This window comes from Gymnodraco acuticeps, unplaced genomic scaffold, assembly GCF_902827175.1.
Source record: "Gymnodraco acuticeps unplaced genomic scaffold, fGymAcu1.1, whole genome shotgun sequence".
Classification (NCBI taxonomy): Eukaryota; Metazoa; Chordata; class Actinopteri; order Perciformes; family Bathydraconidae; genus Gymnodraco; species Gymnodraco acuticeps.
Window position 1 is genome coordinate 217196 of NW_022992138.1, and position 24362 is coordinate 241557.

Genomic DNA, 24362 nt, shown 5'->3' on the forward strand with positions numbered 1-24362 from the left:
GGGCTCTATGCACACTTTTAGAAATCAGTAGGCTTTAGCTTGTTGTTAAATTACCACATATGTATAACATTATCAAATTTAAGTGACTGTTGTGCCTTGTTCTTTAGTGAGCTTTGTGTGTGTGTTTGCTGTGGAAAAAAATACAAGTTGACAACTTAAGTGAACATTTGAATATTATTGAGACAATTGAACAACTTTTAAAATCCACACAACATCTTTTAACAGCGAGTTGTGTCAAACAGTCCACCTCACTCTTTCTGAAGAGTCTCAGTGCACTAGTGAAGGTGTTTTCTGAAACTCTTCACAGTGAGCACATACGTCAGGTTTTTCTCCAGTGTGGGTAGGCTGGTGGAGCTTCACACTGTATGAGTCACTGAACTCTTTCTTCCACTGGTCAAAGGAGTGGATTCGCTGGTGGCGCTTCAATGAGCGTGAGTCCTTGAAACTTTTCTCACACTGGTCACAGGAGTAGGGTTTTTCTCCAGTGTGGGTTCGCTGGTGGACCTTAAAATGGCCTGACTGGCTAAAGCTCTTCCCACACTGGTCACAGGTGAAAGGCTTTTCTCCAGTGTGGATTATCTGGTGGCGCTTCAATGAGCGTGAGTCCGTGAAACTTTTCTCACACTGGTCACAGGTGAAAGGATTTTCTCCCATGTGGGTTCGCTTGTGAATCTTCAAATGGCCTGACTGGCTAAAGCTCTTCCCACACTGGTCACAGGTGAAAGGCTTTTCTCCAGTGTGGATTATCTGGTGGCGCTTCAATGAGCGTGAGTCCGTGAAACTTTTCTCACACTGGTCACAGGTGAAAGGATTTTCTCCAGTGTGGGTTCGCTGGTGGATCTTCAATGAGTCTGACCTGCTAAAACTTTTCTCACACTGGTCACAGGTGAAAGGTTTTTCTCCAGTGTGGGTTCGCTGGTGGACCTTAAAATGGCTTGAGTGGCTAAAGCTCTTCTCACACTGGTCGCAGGAGTAGGGTTTTTCTCCAGTGTGGGTTCGCAGGTGAACCTTCAAATCGGCTGACTGGATAAAGCTCTTCTCACACTGGTCACAGGTGAAAGGTTTTTCTCCAGTGTGGGTACGTTTGTGGCGCTTCAATATCCCTGAACTCCAGAAACTCTTCTCACACTGTTCACAGGTGAAAGGTTTTTCTCCTGTGTGGGTTTGCTGGTGGACCTTAAAATTGCTTGAGATACTAAAGCTCTTCTCACACTGTTCACAGGTGAAAGGTTTTTCTCCAGTGTGGATTCTCTGGTGGACCTTCAATGAGTCTGAATGGCTAAATCTCTTCTCACACTGGTCACAGGTGAAAGGTTTTTCTCCAGTGTGGGTACGTTTGTGGATCTTCAAATTCCCTGAACCCCAGAAACTCTTCTCACACTGGTCACAGGTGTGTGGTTTTCCTATCGTGGCTGTAGACTGATGTTGATCCAGCTGTTCTCTGATGATACTCTTCTCCCCATCATCATAAAGTCTATCTGGGTTTTTGCAGGTCTCTTCCTATAAAACAAAACAACAAATCAACAGAGAGTAATATTAGAGCAGGGGTTCCCAAACTTTGCCATGCCAAGGACCCCCATATAGCATTATCCTCTGGCGGGGACCCCCTTGTTGCCATTTTTTTGAATTACTTTATGATGGAAAATATGACAAATTAATCATACATCTTAATACATTTTCTTAATATATATTTGTATTAATAATTAGATATTCTTCAAATCTTTTGTTTGTCATTCATTACATTCATTGTGTCTTCTGTTGTACACATTCTTAACACAATATTAAATCGTAATATCAACAGTAAACATATTTTTAAAGCATTTTTAAAGTGATTTCTTTCTTTATAATATTATATAATTTTGAACAGTAACATGAACAATTAACATATATTTGTTAGCATTTTTTAAAGCTATTTATACCTTTTCAATATTATATATAATATTCAACAGTAATATTAACAATTAAAACTGCGGTCGCACATGTGCGCGCAGTGATGAGCGGGCCCTCGCGTCCGTGCGCCTGTCGGGGAGGGCAAATGGTCATCCCGGCGTCAAGCAGACGCGCGCGAGTCCTCGGAAATGAGCCTTTTGTCATTTCTCTAATTTTCGCGTCCCAGACTCCCAGGTCCTCCGGCAGCGACCCGGAAACGGATGTCGGTGCGCCGTTTCGAAGGAAAACAAATTTCTCTAAAGGTTCGTCGAGGATCGATTTTCGAGGAGGCTGTCTGGAGGTGCCGTAACCGAGGATACACTGATTTATAGGAGAGAGGAGTCTCTCTGGAGGAGCTATAACCGAGGGTACACTGAAGTATTCTCCGGAGACTATTTCAGCCAAAAGTGATAATATATGTAACAGGCCTACATTTCAAACTTTATTTGTAGGCTTTAGGAGATATCTACAAATAAACAGCTCCCCGTTTGAGCGAAGGACTGTTCCTTCTCAATGTAATATGACATTGGATATGCGCTTAAATTGTCCTGGATTGAAATTTTTACGAACATTTCCCTAGGAGGAGTTTGCAAAAATGTGCTTAAAATGCATGAAAAACGCACATATTTGAAAATTGCCGAGTTTTTGGGGGGCGGGACTAATGGAAGGCAATTTGAAATATGTCCAGATTCATATGAGCAATGTGTATACCGCGTTTCGTGAATATTGCAAACCTTTATGCGAGTACTTTGGAGTAATTTGTGGCATGTAAATCGTCAAAAATGGTGTATTCGCTGTTAGCTTACGACCTCCCCGATTGAGCTAGCAACTATTTTCTTCGCAATTTAGCATCACATTGGATATGGACTGAACTTGTCCTGGATTGGAATTTTTTCGATCATTTCCCTAGGAGGAGTTTTCGAAAATGTGCATAAAATGCATGAAAAATGCACATTTTCAAAATGGCCGACTTTCTCGGGGGCGGGGCTAATGGAAGGCAATTTGAAATATGTCCGCAATCATAAGAGCAATGTGTATACAGCGTTTCGTGAATATCGGAAAAACTATATGCGAGTAGTTTGGAGTAATTTGCGACATGTAAATTGTCAAAAATGGTGTATTCGCTGTTAGCTGACAACCTCCACGATTGAGCTATCAAAACATTTCTTCGCAATTTAGCATTATATTGGATAGGGGCTGAACGTGTCCTGGATTGGAATTGTTCCGATCATTCCCCTAGGAGGAGTTCGCAAGAATGTGCTTAAAATGCATGAAAAACGCACATTTTTCAAAATGGCCGACTTCCTAGGGGGCGGGGCTAATGGAAGGCAATTTGAAATATGTGTGCAATCATAATAGCAATATGTATACAGCGTTTCGTGAATATCGGAAAAACTATATGCGAGCAGTTTGGAGCAATTTGCGCCATGTTTTTTCAAAATGGCCGACTTCCTGGGGGCTAATGGAAGCTATTTACAAATATGGTAACTCCATGAGGAATGTCTGTGCCAAAATTCGTTTAGTTCTGAGAAACTATATGTGACTACCACACAATAGGGGGCGCTAGTGAGCAGTTTTTTTGAAAAATTACGTTTTGTTTTTTACATTCTCGAAATGTAAACTTTGTCCAAGTTTTGCGTTCCGAAGCACATTGTCATAAAAAAAAGTACAGGCCACGCCCACATTTGTCACACTTTAAATATAAGTTCATACTCATCCCCAGAGTATGTCTAAAAAAATAAAATGTCATCCATCAGTTCATGGGTTATACATTTGTCATGTTTTTGGCGCCCTCTATAGTCCAAAATTAAAATAACTTGTTGTGCCTATTCCCCAATACAGACTGAACCTTACCACCAAAATGTGTGTTTTTTTGGTACATTGTTGATGAGTTATGAGCATTTCTATCTAAGCCCCGCCTTTTTGCGAACACGTTGAGAGTAATGACGGCCACATGTATCGACTGAACATGCTGATTTCCTACGATAATGTGTCTGGCCCTCCAGCGATGCTGTATACTGAGTTTGGTGTTGAAAAACAAACATTTGAAATTTAAAGAGCCTATGACAGCATCCCAACAACTGTTGTGCAATGAAATATTGGGCTACTAGTAATCTCGAACTGTCAGTTTAAAAAAGAACTTGCGATACCGTTCCAATAAATATCAATAATTTCGAACATCGCGGGGAAATTCCTTTGACTCATTTTGAAGTTTTGGGGGAAGCCGCAAGTGACGTCAATGCGGGAACGCTTCACTGTGCGGCGAGAGAGCCAAACACGGACAAAGTGTGTTGTCATGCGTAGAAATTGTGAATTACTGAGTTTAGGCATGTTAATAACATTTTAATGAAGTTGACTACAGTATATTCATATTTGTCAGTGCTTTCATGTTAATTCGGCGAACATAAACATTAATGATCGTGGTGAAGATGATGATTACATTAGGATTACAAATCGGTATTGAGAGCTACTGAATTTCCTCCCGTAGGATGTGATATAAAAACAAATCGATTATTTTTGTAGTTGGAAACTCAAGTGGATGAAACTACATTTATTAGTGCTTTCATGTCAATTCGGCGAACATATGATAGATTAAATGATCGTGAGAATGATGATTTAAAAATCGTTTGTTTGAGCCGGTCTGCATTTCCTGATGAGAAAACAAACCGATGCTTTTTGTAGTTGTAGTACACCAACATGGATTAAACGTGTGTTTTTTTACCACAATGTTGGGGAAATTAATGGATAAAATGCACGTATTATTATTAGGGCCCGAGCACGGAGCGCTAGGACCCAACGGCGTCCTAGCACGAAATGCGAGGCACCTATTGTTATTGTGGAATTATTATTATAGTGCTGGCGTTTCCTCTTTTTGAGGGTCTTTAGGATGCTTAAAAAGTTGTATAATTTTGCACGGACGCCAGGACCGGTAAACAATTCAATATTCTGGAGTCAATGGGTTAAATAATCCAACGTGCTCGCTTGCGCCACCTATGAAAAACCCATTTAGGAATAAATGTACAAAGTCGCACCGTAACTCCAAATGACTTGAAATTTTGCACACATATCCGGGTGGACCTGCTCTACAAATAATCCTCTTGGAACCCTAAGCTAAATTAAATTTAAATTAGCATAATGTTCAAAACAGTTAAATATTCACTTAAATTTCAATTTTCAGTTTTTCAACACCAAACTTAGTGTACAGCATCCGTGGAGGGTCAGACACATTACCCTAGGACAGGGGTGGGGAACCTCCGGCCCCCGGGCCGTATACGGCCCGCGAGACAATTTGATACGGCCCTCGAGGTAACTCACGCAAAAAAGATTTTTTTTTTTTTTAAATCTAGACCGCAAAATAATTAAACAAGCGAGTGCCTGTTTTTCCTGGCCAAGGTCAGGGTCCTTGAACACAACACGAGCCTAACGTGTCATCACGTGGTATGTGTCTCGTCCGACAGGGGTTTAGAGCAAGCGGCAAACTGTGGGGTAGAGACGGGAAGCCAATACGGAAGTGCCACACACTGCAGTTCATACATGGGCCGCTAGGGACTGGCTGCAGAAAGGAGCAATTTCCATTGACCCCCATGTTAAAATGCCCAACTTTACAGCAGAAAAAAACATGTTTCTACCCATGGATGCAATAAATATTATTATCGATATAGTTAGATTCCACCTTCATGATTATGAATCTGTGAGTGAATTGTTTTCTAACACGACCCTTTTATTTATATTAGGTCTTAAAGTTTTTGCATAAATTAGGGCGTGGTCACTTTGATGGACACGTACATGCCTCACTGTCAGCTAACAGCAACTTGTCCACTCTGCTAGGCTACAACCATAGAGGCTACAACGTTAGTTAGTCATAGTACTGTACTTGACCCTTTAGCTTTCGCCGTGTTCGTGGTGATTGTGCCTTTTAGGGAATATTGTTACAAATACCAGACAATTAAAATGTTGTGCTGTGCGCTTGAATGTACTAACAGAACTTCCAAGAAGTCTAAAATGATAATATTATACATGTTAACCCCGTTCGCAGGTGTTTCTGTGCTTGGTAGCTTAGCTTGTTACTTATTAGCCAGCTAAGGACGTAACCCTTTATGCATACATATACATTTTAGTTTATGATTCAGCCTTGGGTAAGACTTTTATAGTCTATGGCTAGACGCTTATAATGCTAAACGGGAGCAAATGTTAATAGGGGACCCGATTATCCCAGTGGTGGCCGCCGGAGCTAACGGAGCCGCAAGGGGCTAGCTCCAGCCGGCGTCCCGGAGCTAGCCCACTGCGGCTCCATTAGGTCCGGGCGGTGGAGTCCGTCTTTTCTCAACGTGTGAATGACAAGCATTAAGAATAACAAAATATAGCTAATTCTCTTGCAGATTGTCTCATTTGATTATGAATGTAACGTTTATATAGGGGTACTACACTGTTAGCAGTAACTTGGTATGCATGTATTTCATGTTAGCTTAGCTTCTTAGCCTGAGCTAGCTCTGTTAACTTCCAGGTCGGAGGCAGCTGGTCCCGCCTCGGCTCCGCCTCTTTGCCCTTATTTGGAGCAGGCGGGATTAGACTCTGACGTCACAGTCGAGCCGTTAGTGGCCGACTCCGCCTACTAAGGGCTTCACGGCAACTCTGCAGAATCCTATGGGTGACGTCACGGACACTACGTCCATTTATATATACAGTCTATGGTTTAGAGCTGCCGGAGAGCACCAGGACGTCGCTCCGGCCGGGACTTCACAAATGTCAGTACCCATAAGGAGTCGTACACATGCCGCCGTTTTTTTGCGTGGCTGTGTCTTTAGTTGAAAGCCCAGTGGTGATCTGTTCATCTGTCATACTGATCATACAGTCAATAACTTTGTTGTTATTAGCATCTGGTTAGCTAGCTATGCTAACGAATATAAGAAGCTTTTTCTCCAACCAGTGAGGTAAAGGCACATCTTTATATGATCATTATAGTTATAAAAAAAACAAGAGAATAAAGTAAACAGGTATAAAATACTATATGACAGTAAAAAAAAGTTGTTATAAATAAACAACAATACAGTTTGAAAGGGGAGTGATTTGTAAAATATCCATAAAGAAAATCTGCTTACTGTTCTGTTTCATATGGGTGTTGAGAGATGTATCCATACATCTCTTAACTCTTAAAGTGCACCAGATTGATGCTTTTAACTTCAACATTTAAAAAAAAAATCTTCCCGGGGGAACATGCCCCCCGACCCCCCTAGAGGAAGATAGGTCCCCCCCACACTTAAATCATATTCACATGGATAGGAAACTAAATTGCACACATCTTGTGTCCATATCTTTCTGTTTTGGTGGTCATGCAACAACCGTGCACATGCATATGCATAAAATATCTGGATTAAGAGGTTGCTTTTTCTTACTCGCAAATTGTTCATGCTGAAAGAAAGGCGAAATGAATGGGCTGTGATTTTAGTATTTTTAAGCAGAGGTCAATAATTTGTACGGCCCTCGGAGGATGTTGAAAAAATTGAAATGGCCCTTGAGAGGAAAAAGGTTCCCCACCCCTGTCCTAGGAGATGAGCATGTTCAAACCATAAATATGTCCGCCATGAATTAAAACGTACTCGCAAAAAGGCGGGGCTTATAAATAAATGCTCATAACTCATCAACAATGTATCCATTCACCACAGATTTTGGTGGAAAGGTTCAGTCTGTCTTGGGAAATAGGCACACCAAATAATTTTCATTTAGGACTATAGGGGGGGCCAAAACACCACCAATTTATAACTCAAGAGCGGATGGACGAATTAGTATTATTTTTTTTACACATACTCTCGGGGTGACTACGAACTCAGATTTAAAGTGTCGCACAAATTCAGAATGTGGGCGTGGCCTATACATTATTTTTAAATTGCGATAGCATAAAATGAGCTTCGGATGCAAAACTTGGGACACACGTCAGAGCCCAAATTTTTTTCGAGAATGTAAAAAAAAAAACGTACATTTAAAAAAAGAAACTGCTCACTAGCGCCCACTATTGTGTGGTAGTCACATATAGTTTCTCAGAACTTCATAAAGTCGGCACAGACATTTCTCATGGAATTGCGGACATATTTGTAAATAGATTCCATTAGCCCCGCCCCCCAGGAAGTCGGCCATTTTGAAAGATGTGCGGTTTTCAGCCATTTTAAGCACATTCTTGCGAACTGCTCCTAGCGGAATGATCGGAAAAATTCCAATCCAGGACACGTTCAGCCCCTATCCAATATGATACTTAATTGAGAAGGAAAATGTTTGATAGCTCAATCGTGGAGGTCATAAGCTAACAGCGAATACACCATTTTTGACGATTGACATGTCGCAAATTAGTCCAAACTACTCGGATATAGTTATTCCGATATTCACGAAACACTGTATACACATTGATATTATGATTGCACACATATTTCAAATAGCTTTCCATTAGCCCCGCCCCCCCAAAAAGTCGGCCATTTTGAAATATGTGCGTTTTTTCAGCCATTTTAAGCACGTTCTTGCGCACTACTCCTAGGGGAATGATCGGAAAAATTCCAATGCAGGATAGGTTTAGCCCCTATCCAATATGATACTTAATTGCTGAGCACATTTTTGAAAAATTACTTGTGGAGGTTGTAAGCTAACAGCGAATACACCATTTTTGACGATTTACATGGCGCAAATTGCTCCAAACTGCTCGCATATAGTTTTTCCGATATTCACGAAACGCTGTATACACATTACTATTATGATTGCACACATATTTCAAATTGCCTTCCATTAGCCCCGCCCCCCAGGAAGTCGGCCATTTTGAAAAAGTGCGTTTTTCATGCATTTTAAGCACATTCTTGCAACCTCCTCCTAGGGGAATGATCGGAAAAATTCAAATCCAGCACAAGTTCAGCCCCTATCCAATATGATGCTAAATTGAGAAGAACATTTTTGATAGCTCAATCGTGGAGGTCGTAAGCTAACAGCGAATACACCATTTTTTACGATTTACATGTCACAAATTACTCCAAATGACTCCAAACTACTCGCGTATACTTTTTCCAATATTCACGAAACGCTGTATACATATTGCTATTATGATTGCACACATATTTCAAATTGCCTTCCATTAGCCCCACCCCCCAGAAAGTCGGCCATTTTGAAAAATGTGCGTTTCTCATCCATTTTAAGGACATTTCTGCAAACTCCTCATAATAATAAATAATAATAATAATAGCTTCGATTTCTATAGCGCCTTTCAGGGGACCCAAGGTCGCTTCACAAGTAATAGTGCAAAGACAAACATAACAAAACAAAAGACAGACAAACAGAACAACAGATCGATTTAGGGGCCGAAAGCCTTGGCAAACAGATGGGACTTGAGGGCCCTTTTGAAGGCTTCAAGTGTGGGGATGTTGCGTATCTCCGCAGGGAGAGCGTTCCAGAGGGTGGGGGCTGCCACACTGAAGGCTCTGTCCCCGTAGGTTCGCAGTTTGGTGCGGGGGGTGGTAAGCAGGCCAGAGTCTGAGGACCGCAGGTTCCGGGGTGGGGCATGTGGGTGAAGGATGTCCGATAGGTACTGGGGGGCAAGGGCATGGAGGGATTTGTAGGTAAGGAGGAGGATTTTTGTAGGATATGCGGGACTTGACCGGCAACCAGTGTAGGTGGATGAGGGTGGGAGTGATGTGCTGCCACGGTTTTGTGTGCCGTGAGCACCCTAGCAGCACAGTTTTGGACATACTGGAGCCTGTCCAGGGGTTTTGTTGGGAACCCCGAACAGGACACCATTGCAGTAGTCCAAGCAGGTGGTGACAAATGCATGGACTAGGGTTTCGGCAACCGACTCCGAGAGTGACGGTCGGAGTCTGGCAATGTTCCTCAGGTGATAAAAGGCCGATTTGGTCACAGATTTGACGTGGGAATGGAAGGAAAGGGTGGAGTCGAGGATGACACCCAGGTTGGCGGGCTTCAGGAGATGGGAGATGGAGCAGCCGTCAACCTCAAGGACGAAGTCCACCAACCTTCTGGAGCAGGGCCTTGGGTGCCACAACCATGAGCTCTGTTTTCATGCTGTTTAGTTTCAGATAGTTGCATGACATCCATGCTTTGATGTCATGCAGGCAGTTGATGAGAGACTGAGGGGGGAGCTGGGAGGATGGAGTGGTGCTGAGATACAATTGGGTATCATCAGCGTAGCAGTGGAAGTTGAGTCCATGATGTCGGATGATCTGGCCGAGGGGGAGCATGTAAATGGTGAACAGGAGGGGGCCAAGCACAGAGCCCTGGGGTACACCGTGGTGGACTGGGGCCGGGGCTGAGTTTGAGCCACTGATGGAGACAAACTGTTTCCTGTTGTGGAGGTAGGATGTCAACCAGGACAGCGCTGTGCCAGTGACACCTAGGAGGTCTGAGAGGCGGGTGAGGGAGGATGTTGTGAGAGATGGTGTCAAAATGCTGCAGAGAGGTCCAGGAGGATGAGGATGCTGAGGCGGCCAGAGTCAGCAGCAATGAGGAGATTGTTGGTGATCTTGATGAGGGCGGTCTCAGTGCTGTGTTGCTGTCTGAAGCCGGATTGGAAGGGCTCATAGAGCTCATTGTTGGACAGGTACTGATGGAGTTGGCATCATAGGGGAATGATCGGAAAAATTCCAATCCAGGACAACTTCAGCGCATATACAATGTCATGCTACATTGAGAAGAAATAATTCTTCGCTCAAACGGGGAGCTCGTAGGCTAACGAATAATCTCCTAAAGCCTACAAATAAAGTGTGAAATGTAGGACAATTTGTTATTGAGCGATATATATTATACACACTGTTTCTGCTTTCTGCACTGACCTCAGCAGCTGTTCTCACTGTAAACATCGTGTCACAATGAAAGCAGTTGTGTTGAGAAAAAAAATAGGCTATCATCCAGGGGACATGTGATTAGTGAGTAAACAAACGGTAAAGGGCAGAAAGTCTGATGCACATTTGATCATCTCAAATAACTTATAATCACAACGGGAACAGTTTGCAGAGCTGTGCTTCGTTGACAGAAGTCCAGCCATGCGTCACACCTCTTTTAAACATCACTGTTGGCTGAAATCGTCTCCGGAGAATACATCAGTGTATCCTCGGTTACGGCTCCTCCAGACAGCCTCCTCGATAATCGATCCTTGACGAGCCTTTAGAGAAATTTGTTTTCCTTCGACATCCGTTTCCGGGTCGCTGCCGGAGGACCTGGGAGTCTGGGATGCGAAAATTATAGAAATGAGAAACGGCTCATTTCCCAGGACTCGCGCGCGTGTGCTTGACGCCGGGACGACCGGCTGCCCTCCCCGACAGGCGCACGGATGCGAGGGCCCCTCATCACTGCGGCACAAGTGCGACCGCAGTTTTAATTATTATTATTATTCCCACTTCCGATCGGGACACTAGGTCCACCGTTTCCCCGCAGCGAGGCTCCCCCCGTTGCAGTTTACGTGGGCTGGGTGCAGTGGCGGACTGCCCATCGGGACGAATCCCGATGGGCCGGTACCGAAGTGGGGCCGGTCGGATAAGTCAGGCTCAGGTTTGGGAAGGCTAAATAACTTTTTTTACCTGACGCTGCACGCCCTCGGCGTCTATAGAAAAGAGATCAACTCAGTGTGCGGAGTTTAAATCTATCAAGTCATATTACAGGTTAAAGGAAATACAGTTTAAACTGCCGTATGCAGAGAAGACGCCGACGTGTCGCACTTATCATTCATATTACATTCATCAATCAGATCATCGATCATATAATATCATAATATATCATATATTTCCTTATCCGAGTCAGCTGAGCCGTATCTGGCCGTGCAACACTCACAGTGTCACATACTGTATGCAGAAGTATTATTTTAAGCAACACATTAAGTTGACGAAACACTCGAGTCAAATGTAATTAAAGTCAGATCCTCTCGTGTCTTAGACGTGAAGGCGCTCTCAGCTGGTGAGAGAAACCCGGGCTTGATTTACCGAGTTGATAAACCAGCGTCGTAGGACCGCTTAGCGAGATCTCGTTGTTAGTTTGTTGTTGTTAGTTTGTTACTCAAACATATCCAGGGTATGTTGAACTGGCTTCGTAGAAACAGGGCACAGGTGGCTAGCAGCGCTAATGTCAAACACACAGACATTATATTTGTATTTGACCAGATCGGACAGTGACACAAATATTTACATTACTATCTACAGCACCGCCGCCCCTGACATCCCCCACTCCCCCCGTTGACAATTTTACTAGCGGTACCGAAGTGGGCCAGTCGAGAGTCCCGGGATGATTTTTAGTCCCAGTCCACCACTGGCTACATGACCGTATGAGCGCCAATATTGACGCACCTAATTCTTAAACTTCTAATAGATACAACATAAAACCAGATCCTTCAGCCTCATATCCAGCTTCTCAGACACGTTCAAATTAAATTGTCATCGCTGTCTGAGCTTGCTGCTGTGTGCGCCATCGTGCGTTTTACATGCAGATGCTGGGATCCCTGAACGGTGCAGTAGGAGCACTGTGCCCGCAATGACACCACACATAATTTGGCGTGACTTTGAAGAATCCCCGAGAAGATCCCGAAAATGGTCAACATTGAAGGGCAGATTAATGGTTATCAAAGTGCAAATATCCAAATCAGTTCACTAACGGTTTTCAAGGGGACAATATTTACTCAAATTGATGGGTTTGGATGATGGGGGAAACTCGTGTCACAGGCTCTTTAAGTGAATATTTAACTGTTTTTGAAATTATGCTAATTAAAAAAAAAAAGTAGGCGTAACTTTGGGGTTCGAATAAGTGTGCAACATTTCAGGTCATTCGGAGTTACGGTGCGACTTTGTACATCTTTCCAAAAATGGAAATGGCCATAGGTGGCGCTAGAGAGCATGCTGGACAATTTGAACAAATTGAGTCCAGAATATTGTAGTTTTCACCGATTCTGGAATCCGTGCAAAATTATACAACTTTTGAAGCATCCTAAAGACTTCAAAAAAAGGAAACGCCAGCAGAAAAATAAGAATAATTCCTCCAATAACAATAGGTTCCTCGTACTTCGTGCTAGGATGCCGTTGGGTCCTAGCGCTCCGTGCTCAGGCCCTAATAAACATATTTATATTCATATATATATAAACAACAGTCCTTGTCATTTCACTATGTGTGTCTCTTTGTGTATACCTGTTCCCTCACTAGTGGGAGGGGTGGGCTTGGTGGCTCCTACACAGTTTATCAATCCTAGGTTTTAGGTTTGTCATTGTCCACTTGCAAACGTCCTCTGCCCTTTGTTTTCAATACCTTCAATGTAGAAAAGCCAGACTCGCAGAGGTATGTGGTGGCAAATGGAAGAAAGGATTTGAGAGCCCTCTCAGCCAGAGCGGGATAGCCTTTTTTGACATACAGCCAGTACTGAGGGAGTGAAACAGTATGCAAGTTTCCAGAGCCATGATTTTCAGAAGAGAGGAATTCAATGATCTCCCTTCGCAGTTCAAAAACACAATTCAGCACCGCCCCACGGGAAAGTCAGCGCACGTTGGAGTGGAGCAGTAACCCCTCAAACTTTGCGCTCATCTCGTTACACAAAATACGCTTAGCAACAAGTTCCTCGCGATGGAGCATGCAGTGCGTTGCCACTACATGTGGGGCCTTCCGCCTGATCAAAGCTGTCACTCGCTCCGCTTTTTTGCCGGTCTTAGCCCCACTGCCCCATCTGAACACACACCCACACAACGAGACCAGTCAAGTCCATTTCATATGATGTACTCATCTAAAACTTGGAAAATGTCTCTTCCAGTCTTCTGATATAAATCTGATGTATGCAAGCAATTCTGCGACATTTGCTACATCCGTGCTCTCATCCAGCTGCAGAGCGAAATATTCACTTGCTCCAAAAGCTGAGCAGATACTCAGTTTCACTCTCAATTGCAGCAGCTTGATTCTGATTGGCTTGAAGGGCAGTCGTGTGATTCAAAAAATTAAAAGATTGGCATCAAAGGACACATAGATTGAGATATGCAGTTATTAATAACATCTAAAAAGAAAAAAAAGAAAAAATCCCCCTTTCCCTCAAACTTTGCGTGACCCCCTGGGGGCCCCCCGGGGGTCGGGGCCCCCACTTTGAAAAACACTGTATTAGAGGACACATGAATGTCTTGATGCAAGTTAAAAATGAATGTGACAGAAGTAAAGTAAGGTTTTTAATGAAACCCGAGAATGCATTCTGACTCGTTGTAGCCTCAAATACCGCTGAATAAATGAAGACGTATAAATACCTATTAAAGGTGGGGTAGGTAAGTTTCAGAAACCGGCTCGAGTGCACTAAAATTTGAAAGTACACAGCCGAAAAGAATCCGCCCTTTCCTTCAGACTTCCTTACAGAGCACCTCCTCCAACACACATGAACGCCTAATGCACGCCCAATTACGGCACGCCCAATGAGGGCACGAGATACATTTGTGCGTGCACGAGATGGAAGGCTGACAGACAGGGCGGCAATCCAATCCGTTTAGCCGGCCAGGCTTTTTACAGTATTACGGTTTCCACAGATGACATTTTTTTATGGATTTTTTGTCAAAGCACTTAAGATATTCATTGCTATCGGGATGTTAAGAGCATTCCATGGAATATAACAAAAAGTGTATCTCGAGCCGGTTTCTGAAACTTACCTACCCCACCTTTAACTTGATACAACTTCTGCACAAGACGCACTATTTGGTTGATTGATTCAAAATGATTTGTTGTTATTTTTAAATGAATACAAAGGGGTTGGCTCTCACAAACAAAATGTTTTTAAATATTATTCAAAACATGCAAAATCTAAAGTGTTTTTTTCAACCAATATCATGATGGAATATTGCATACTTTATCTGTTATAAGGTTAGAGTTATCTATAGCTAAATACAAAAAACTAAAAGGGTTGAAGCACACAAACTAATTTAATTGTTTTATAAATTAGTTATAGTATCCAGGTATCACTAGCTATTAAAATATCTACACTGTGAATTTGAAAATAATGAACATTAAATGATCACATTATATCAGTAAATTCAGAGGTAGGAAGTACATTTACTCAGGTACTGTACTTAAGTACAATTTTTAAGGTAACTGTACTTGACTTGAGTATTTCAATTGTATGCTACTGTGTACTTCTACTGCACTACATGTATTTAATACCTTTAGTTACTCTACAGATATGGATGAATGATGTGAGATATAATCAAGTGTTAAATCAGACTTTAGTTCCACCTGGAGTAAATCCACCAGCTACCCTGCAGTATACAAGCCATTCAAACTAGCTGCACCTTCACCAGCGTTGAGAACACTTTCATGATCAATCATTATAAACATATCAGATATATTATTCTGAAATGGACCAATCTGCACAATGACTACTTTTACTGTCGCAACTTTCACTATATTTTGATGATAATACTTTTCTACTTTTACTTGAGGAACATTTTGAATGCAGGACTTTTACTGTAACAGAGTATTCCTTCACTCTGGTACTTCTACTTTTACTCAAGTACAAGGTCTGTGTACTTCTACTTTTACTCAAGATCTGAGTACTTCTACTTTTACTGAAGTGCAAGATCTGAGTACTTCTCCCACCTCTGACTAAATGTGAATGATCAGATGTTAACATCTCCTTGTATATGCTACTGTTGCTTTAGCACTCACTATTTGCTACAGGTGACTTCCTGTTTACATCTTTGATTGATTTTGCCAGATGTTTCCTAGCAACCAATATGATTCACTCAGTATAACGAATGCTTTTTTAATTCTTCATTGTTTAGACTCAAATGCAACCATGTAAACTATTCTGAAAACTTAAATCAACAGGACTCTAGACAGCTAAACTTTAAACAGAATGTCATTGTTTTCACTCAAATATGAATAATTATTTAACCAGGATTTTCACTTTTAAAAGTTAAAGTAACTTACCTCTGCTGATGAAGTCATTCTGCTGCTTGTGTTATCGTCTACCTGAAGTTCAGCCATCTGCAATAACAGAGATTACCATATTACTTATTAGCCAACTACAGGAATTAAAATAAACATTTTGTGTTTTTCTAAATGTTAACCTTGAGACCATTAATTTGACAAAACAATCACTTAGTTAGACACTTGCACATCTGACACATAATATAGACATATATTATATATATATATATATATATGTGATGGAAACTTCTGTGCAGAAAGGATGGAAACTGGAGCAGCTTTAGTCAAACGTCGATATTTATTAAGAGTATAATACAGCCGGAGAGTTCACAACCACAAAGCAATCAACTCTGGAGACAAAGAGGAAATAGCGCCGATACACTCCTTCCAAAGGGGAGGAACCCAGAAAACCCGCGCTTTTACTTAATGATTGCCAGACGTCGGAACAAAGGACTGTTTGTCTCACAAATGCATAGAAGCAGAAAACCCCTCCCCCACAGGATGGCAGAGGACCTCTTGACCTGTTGCAATTTAAGAGGTTTCTCAGAAAAGCTGAGGACACAAAGGGATTGGATTAAAATATTCTCTTACAGTTTCATTCTTTTTTATCAATTGATGATAACCAATTAACATTAGTCTAAGAATATTTCAGTCACTACTTAAATCAATAAGCGTCTTCAGAGTTGTGTGGGATCACATACATCAATTACATCAAAAATAAAACAAGATAAACAAGATTGAAAACATTTCAATCACCATGATTGAACACAGTCAATCATAATAGAAAAATCATCTCTTCAGTGCTTGGCATCTTTTGTCAAAAGCACAATAATAAACACACATGAAATACAAAAATATAATAGCATAATATATGTTTCAAAAATAAGATCGTTTATCATTTATCACTCAGTTAATCTCATTCATCAAACACAAATTCAAAATCAGCTTACATCTCAAAGATTTAATTCAAGGCAATTACTTATTAAAACACAATTAGAATTTAGGATTATAAGAAATCCAATTGAGGTATAAAATCAGAATCATGAGAGATCCAGCTAAAATTCCCAGTTAAGGTATAAATTCACAGTGATGAATCGATCAATCTGTAATCTGTAAAGTTGCAGTGTCCTCAATTCAGGATTACTTTACGTTTACTTCATTACGCTTTAATCAAAAGATTATGGCATGATAACATAATTACATTACTTCAACTATCAATCATTATGTTATTTCAAAATCTGAAGGGAAAACTAAACAATTCTCAAAATGTTTAACAATCTGAAAAGGAAAAGTTAGGCAAATATTCAAAGACTTTTGTAAAACCTGGAAAGGAAGGTTAAAATGTTTAAAACTTGAAACATCATTGTAGGTCTTTCATGGATATACATTGAAGAGTAGTGTTGTTAAACCTGATTGCTGGACAATTAAGGATATTAACACTATCTGTTATAAATAGAAATATCTTATTGTTCAATACCTTTATAATCTGAAAATATCAATTATTTATTGTTTAGTGTGAAAGTGTAATCTGATCTGACAAAATATATTTATCACCACTATTTAACACATTACATTACATTACAGTACATTACATTGCATTTAGCTGACGCTTTTATCCAAAGTGACTTACAATAAGTGCGTTCGACCAACATACAAACTTGAAGAAAACAGAATCATATAAGTACATCAGGTTTCATAGAGCCAAACATTTCAAGTGCTACTCAACTGGCTTTAGGTAATCCAGTCCTTTATTAGTATAAAAGTGCTTCGTTAATAGTTCTATTGCTCAAAGTGGAGTCGAAAGAGATGAGTTTTCAGTTTGCGCCGGAAGATGTGCAAGCTATCTGCCGTCCTGATGTCAATGGGGAGCTCATTCCACCATCCTGGAGCCAGGACAGCAAACCCACGTGTTTTCGCCGATGGGAACTTGGGTCCCCCTCGCAGCGAGGGGCAGCGAGCCGTTTGGCTGATGCAGAGCGTAGTGCACGCGCTGGGGTGTACGGTTTAACCATGTCCTGGATGTACGAAGGGCCAGATCCATTCGCAGCATGGTAAGCAAGTACCAGTGTCTTGAAGTGGATTCTAGCAGTTACCGGAAGCCAGTGAAGGGAGCGGAGGAGCGGAGTGGTGTGGGAACATTTAGGAAGGTTGAAGACCAGACGAGCCGCTGCATTCTGGATGAGCTGCAGAGGTCGGATGGCACATGCAGGTAGACCAGCCAGGAGGGAGTTGCAGTAGTCTAGGCGTGAGATGACGAGAGCCTGGACCAGAACCTGAGTCGCTTTCTGTGTCAGCTGGGGACGTATCTTCCTGATGTTGTACACATGTCTATTCCTCGGAAATATAAGAACAGTCATTCATTATACATCTGTAAACATCTGGTCATTCAATTAAACTGTTATCTTTATACAAGAGCTGGAAGAACCTGTCCTCCTGCCTCGTTCTCCTCCTCTCTTTATGACACAGAATGTCTGGTGTGTAAAGGCATCCTGATACTGTAGATTAGCACTGAGGTGCTGACTGGCTCAAAACTCTTCTTCCTCAGAGCGCCATATCTCAATCCCCCCCAATTGCTCTGCTTTTGTGGCTCAATTCAGTGAGCACTTTATGATCTCCCAGTGAAACAGAGGCTCATCTGCCTGTATTCCTTCTGCTATCTGCTTGAGAGATGGGAGAGGTTATGAAAACATCTGCTCCTCCAAGAAACATGGAACCTTGTATGAAGCCTCTGAAACCATCGCTCGTCCTGCAGAGTTGTCTGGTTGGGCCCACCGAGCAGAAAGATGAAGAAACATCCCATCTCATCAGAAAGTTGAAGATTAGAATCCTCTCATCTCGAACGACCTCGTGCCTCCTTGCCCGTGGATGGGGGTGCTCTCTGCCGCCGCAGAGTGTGATCCTCTCTCTCTGACCCTTGGCCTTCAGAGCTGTCCTAGTTATTGGGTAACACTTGATAGGGATGTTTTCCTGAGTGCAGACAACTCAAAGTAATGGATTAGCACATTATCATTCAATTACAAAAATAGGATAGGCCCCTCAGAATTATTTGGGAGCCTTCCTGACACATGCATAAATGTAAGGTTTGTGTTAGTCATTTAACATGCAAGAATCATATACTCATCAGTCCAAAGCAGAGACATTTATTTTTTAAATGTGAGCTAGTCCCTGTGGATATAACCCTTTCTCAATGATTCTAAATGTTATATTAATTCACCATTTGATAAAAGATTAGTTTATCAGACGTACATTTCCTCTTCCATAAAACATAGGTTTGAGAAATGAATGTTCCAATATGAAATCAATTACTCAATATAATTGACTCTCCCCTCCCTTTTCTTACATATGTCACATATGAAATAATAACGTATGAGTCTATTTAAGCATGGTATTGTCTATATAAGCTATTAATCGAGAAGACTCAGAATCAGTATGCAACTCGCAAATATCTCTTCTCTCTTTCCTATCCCTCTCTTCCACATCTCTCTCTATTTTCTCTTCTCATCCTCTCTCTTCCTCATCTCCTTCTATTCTCTTACTTCTGTTAGATATGAAATAAAACATACGAGTCCATGTAAGCATGGTATAGGTTATAATCCATTCGAGAAGACTCAGTATCACCTGTGCGCAGCTAACAAAATTGTGAGAAACATATATTATGCAGGAAATGCACACCGTTGTTGAAAACACAAAGCATAGCTGATTTGGGAGGAACAGCTTCAACCCCCTTAACATCTGAGTTACCACTGAAGGCATAGCATGAAAGATATTGGGCGTCTGAGGGTGGCATTACTGAGAAATGTCAAACAAATTCAAAACCTTACATTTGAAAACAGGTTTGCATTCCTCCACTTAAGGTGACGTTATCATTGGAAACAATAAAAACGAACTATTTTGATGTAGAATCTATAAATTGAATCGTTAGAGCAGAACAGAATGGTTGTATTGTAGCCTGAGTTCCGTGCAGCCTCTAGTTTCACCAGGTGGAAACATGGTCCATATAATGTGAATACATGCAGAAGTAGACAGTAAGAGGCCCCTGACATTAGGCCTATACTAAAAATAGTAGGGGCTTTTTACTCTGCATAGCAGTATGAATAGCCTTAAAAAACAAACAACCCACTCTGTGGTAACGAGAGTCATATTTCTGACCCATATGCCCTAAGTGAAGCCGTTAGTCTCATCTAACTGACCCAAGGGTTGGTGCTGGTGTGACAGTTCCAAGTGTTCAAAGCAGATGTCAAGCTTTCAGTTCATGGCTCGGTGGGGGGAAGCAGACCCATGTGAGACAGTATCAACGGCTGTAAAGTCCAGTTTGAGGATCGTCATTCTCTCTGGGAGCAGGAAATGGTGCCCATTCTCGGACCAGACCATTAATGTCATGTAGAGCAGCCATAGCATCTCTGTGACTGCACTCAGCCGGACTGCAGCAGAGCAGAACTGGGTGACTCTAATGGCGCGTTTCCACTGCAGCGGGTAGCTCGCTTTAAGCGTGCCGAGCCGTGCGGGGCCCGTTTTTGGTTGCTTTTCCACTTGGCCTAGTTTTGGCCTGGGGCTACTTTTTCACCTTTTTTCTGGCCCGACCAAATCGTGGTTCTAGGGCCAGGAACAACCAGGCTGAGTCGGGCTGAGTATGCTAAACTAGAGAGAGAATCGCTGGCAAGGGGGCTACAACTACAACAAGATGAACATATTTGACCGTGATTTAATTGCAATATATGTTTCAAAATGATGCAGAAGTAACAACATACTGATACCGGTTAGTAAAAACCATGAATTAATGCTTTGACAAGTCTGCAGACAGACGGCAGGCGAAAAACCCTTTTAAAATGCGTGCTTTCTAAATGGAGCTTGGCTAAGCTAACGTTATATATGCTCCGACCGTCCACACTCACAACAACGGCCTATACAGACATAAATAAACCAGCGACTGTATTCACCATGACACAGGTAGTCTGTGGTTTGTACTTGTTTAACTTTTGTCAAGTTTCTGAACAGATATGAAGAGCTGTGAGCTCTGAGTGCTAAGAGCTAACGGCTGTGTTGTTTTTTGGGGCGCTCATTGAAGATGACGTCACGGCTCCGCCTACACTGCGTTACTATAGTAACTGCCCCAGTTCCTAAACTGTAATGGAAGCGCAGCATTAAAGTGAGCCGGGCCTAATAAGGCCTAACCAAACCGAGCGAGGCTGAGCGAGGCCTGCAGTGGAAACGCGCCATTAGTGAAGCCGTCCAAAGCCATAGACAAAATGGAACCACGTACTAACAAAAAGGACACAGGGTCATCAATGTCTCTCTTTACCATTGGCCTAATCATAAAACAAATTAGTGGGAAAAATGTGGAACACTAATCCATCATGTGAAATGTAGAGTTAATTTAAATAATTACTTATGGGTTGAAATCAAATTAACATTATAACTAAAGTCAGTTAAAATTGCACATGCACGGATCAGTAATCAATACACCATTTTCCCAGCTCTGTGATGAAAAGGATAACAAGCAGGGATGCAAACTTGTCACCTTTTGGCGAAATTTGCCGTTTTGAACCCAAAATAGGTCGTTTGTGTGATTCATGTAGATCTGCAATACAAATATTATCGGGGTATGGGGGGGTCTGGGAACCGGAGTAATCTGCAGCCACGAGCTGTTATGTGCCATCATGACACGCATGGCGTTTTTTTATATATTATAATGAATGCTTGAGTCTTCCTGCCCGGGCTCTGCTTTTGGATGTATAATAAGGCTCTGCTTTTCCGATAAGATTGTCTAGCTTCAGCGGCTATATTACCTACGGATGCGTTCGTTAATATTAACTGTGTGGTCCGGAGTGACTGTGGTACAGACTGGACCGCTGGTGAATAGCTGTTAGAACGGGGCGTTCAGAGCAGAGCTCCCTGTCGGAGCGGCAGAGCGTGAAGTGAACTGAAAAATGTTTCTGTCTAATGTTATCTTTAGTACTCAGATCTTGTTCTTGAGTAAAAGTAGAAGTACCAGAGTGTAGGAATACTATGTTACAGTAAAAGTACTGCATTCAAAATGTTACTCAAGTAAAAGTATAAAAGTATTCTCATCAAAATATAGTGGAAATAGCGACAGTAAAGGTAGTCGTTGTGCAGATTGGTCCATTTCAGAATAATATATATGATATGTTTTATAATGATTGATCATGGAAGTGTTCTCAAAGCTGGTAAAGGTGCAGCTAGTTCGAATGACTTTGTATACTGCAGGGTAGCTTGCGGATTTACTCCAGGTGGAACTAAAGTCTGATTTAACACTTGATTAGATTTCACATCATTCATCCAGATCTGTAAAGTAACTAAAAGGTATTAAATACATGTAGTGGAGTAGAAGTACACCATGTAACTCTGAACTGTAGTGGAGTAGAAGAACAAAGTAGCAAAGCATTTAAATACTTAAATAAAGTACAAGTATCTCAAAATTGTGCCCAAGTATAGTACTTATTGAGTTTATGAACTTAGTTACTTAACACCAGTGGCAAGACAGATAGAAAGACTAAGCCATGCAGAGGCATGAAAATACATTGTCAAAATGCTCAACAGTGCTGCCAAAATTATAAACTGACTGCTACACAATTAAAATAAATGCTTTTATATATTTCTATCAGATGTGACTCTTTAGCGTTTCTGTTATTATTACCTGCTGCTTTAGTTGTTTTGCCTGCTAAAATCATCTGTTATTCCTCACACAAAGTGGATAAGGCAAATACACATCCAAAGTGTGTGGTGTGTGTGTGTGTGTGTGTGTGTGGGTGTGTGTGTGTGTGGGTGTGTGTGTGTGTGTGTGTGTGTGTGTGTGTGTGTGTGTGTGTGTGTGTGTGTGTGTGTGTGTGAGCAGCTTGTCTGCTCAAGGTTTAAAACCAGCGGTGCAAATGTTTATGAGAAACAATTCGTAGCTTAGACTGAACTTGAAGGAAGCTAGACTATAAATTATTTAAGAAGTCAAAACAACTGTTTTATTTTTTATTTTTTAACTGTTCAGATTTGGAAGTCTCATGATTTATTGTGTGGGCTTGTGAAGGAGAGGCCCAGGGAAAACAACATCTATCTTGGAACTGCAATTACTTATCTTAAAGAGTTTGCAACATTATACTCCTTTAAAAATTGCTCAATTCATTTAAACACATTTATTATGCACACAATAAAAACCTCAACAATATATTGATCCTGGCTTAACCAGCGACCTTTACTCTATTGTTCATAAGCTCAGTAGTTTAACAACTATTAGAATTGTAGTAATGTCTGTAGACCAATTGTACTAGAAATAATTTGAAACAGTTTAATAAAGAATGTTAAACTATATTTAAAACTGTATTGAACTTCAACTTATATCAAGGATCCTATTCCAGTGGCCAGTTGGAACAGACAATCAACAAAGTTTTCATTTTGCAGCAACAGCGCAAAAGGTTTCAATCACACATTATGTCTGAGTCTAGTTCTGTCTTATCGCTTTGTTTCGGAATGTGTTCAATACATTACGTTTCTTCCTAATTCATTATTACCATACAATACATAGATTTAAGAATAAATGAAACAAATAATAAACATTGACCTATTTGAGCAGACAGATTTTTTTAATTTTTTTTTTGCAACCCTGATTTACTCAGGCCGGTATTTATGAGCAGTGATGCCTCTGAGGGTCTCGGTTGTAAGACAGATGCAGGACAGAAAAACACTCTTTGCTATTTATTTTCCTTTTGCAGCACATTTATATTACAATGTATAATTTTGCTTTACATCATTTATTCATTTTTCTCAAGTAATTTACTTTTGGTGAGATAACTAAAGTTTAGTTCATTTTACCCTGGCTATGGACTGATTCGTTGTTAGTTGTTACAAAACATACACAAGACGGTGGGTAGACAAACCAATATAGAAACAATTAGACAAACAAACATGAACTCGCAACAAACATCAGCGTGACAGCAAAAGCTCATCCAACTTAATTTAATCCGAATTAGGGAGATTTCAGTGGGGGTAGGGAGATATCTGTTTAATATGAGTGCCTTCTTACTCATATATACTTGTACAAGTGCTAAGAACGGAATCTGTTGAAGAGCAATAACTAATGTATTCTCAATCAACAACCACTATGCTAATTTAGCGGTGCTTTGCCCGTCCCGTCTGGAGAGCAGAGACTTTTTTATTTATCCAGTACACTTTCTTCTCCAACAACAGCCAAATTTAACAACCCATCAGTTCATTTACAACGATGAAAACACAGCGCTATGTCACATTCTCGCGTACCACCCTTCCCATTAATGACCAATTAATCTATTCTGATGTGTGCACCCCGGACAGGCGCCCAGTCTCTCCAGCAAGTAGGAAACTGCGGCGCGCGTCACCTTTTAGACCGTTTTGTTTAGTTCCAAAACCGCAATGGTGTGAGGAAAAGAATATGACACTATGTGCTTGTTTTTCATCCTCGCCTGCGGCTCCCCGTAGTGGGGGGTGTAATCACACACACACCCGTGCAGCAGCAACAGGGAGATTGGAGGCGATGCGTG

At 41.4% G+C, this 24362-nt stretch overlaps 2 protein-coding genes across 2 annotated transcripts in view; one reads left to right on the forward strand and one right to left on the reverse strand.

Annotated features, from left to right (window-relative positions):
* Window positions 1-24362, forward strand: part of LOC117538267 (oocyte zinc finger protein XlCOF6-like) — a 115981-nt gene that overhangs the window by 23466 nt on the left and 68153 nt on the right.
* Window positions 156-16067, reverse strand: LOC117538268 (zinc finger protein 271-like). Its single transcript, XM_034203868.1, has 2 exons — window positions 15841-16067; window positions 156-1500 (listed from the first exon to the last, which is right to left on the reverse strand). Exons 1-2 carry the CDS (start codon window positions 15895-15897, stop codon window positions 268-270), a joined length of 1290 nt encoding a protein of 429 aa, XP_034059759.1. The 5' UTR covers window positions 15898-16067; the 3' UTR covers window positions 156-267.

Coding starts and splice junctions, on each gene's coding strand:
- LOC117538268 (XM_034203868.1), bottom strand. CDS start 15,897: ATGGCTGAACTTCAGGTAGACGATAACACAAGCAGCAGAATGACTTCA. Junction 1,501..15,840: donor GAATGACTTCATCAGCAGAG/GTAAGTTACTTT, acceptor TTTGTTTTATAG/GAAGAGACCTGCAAAAACCC.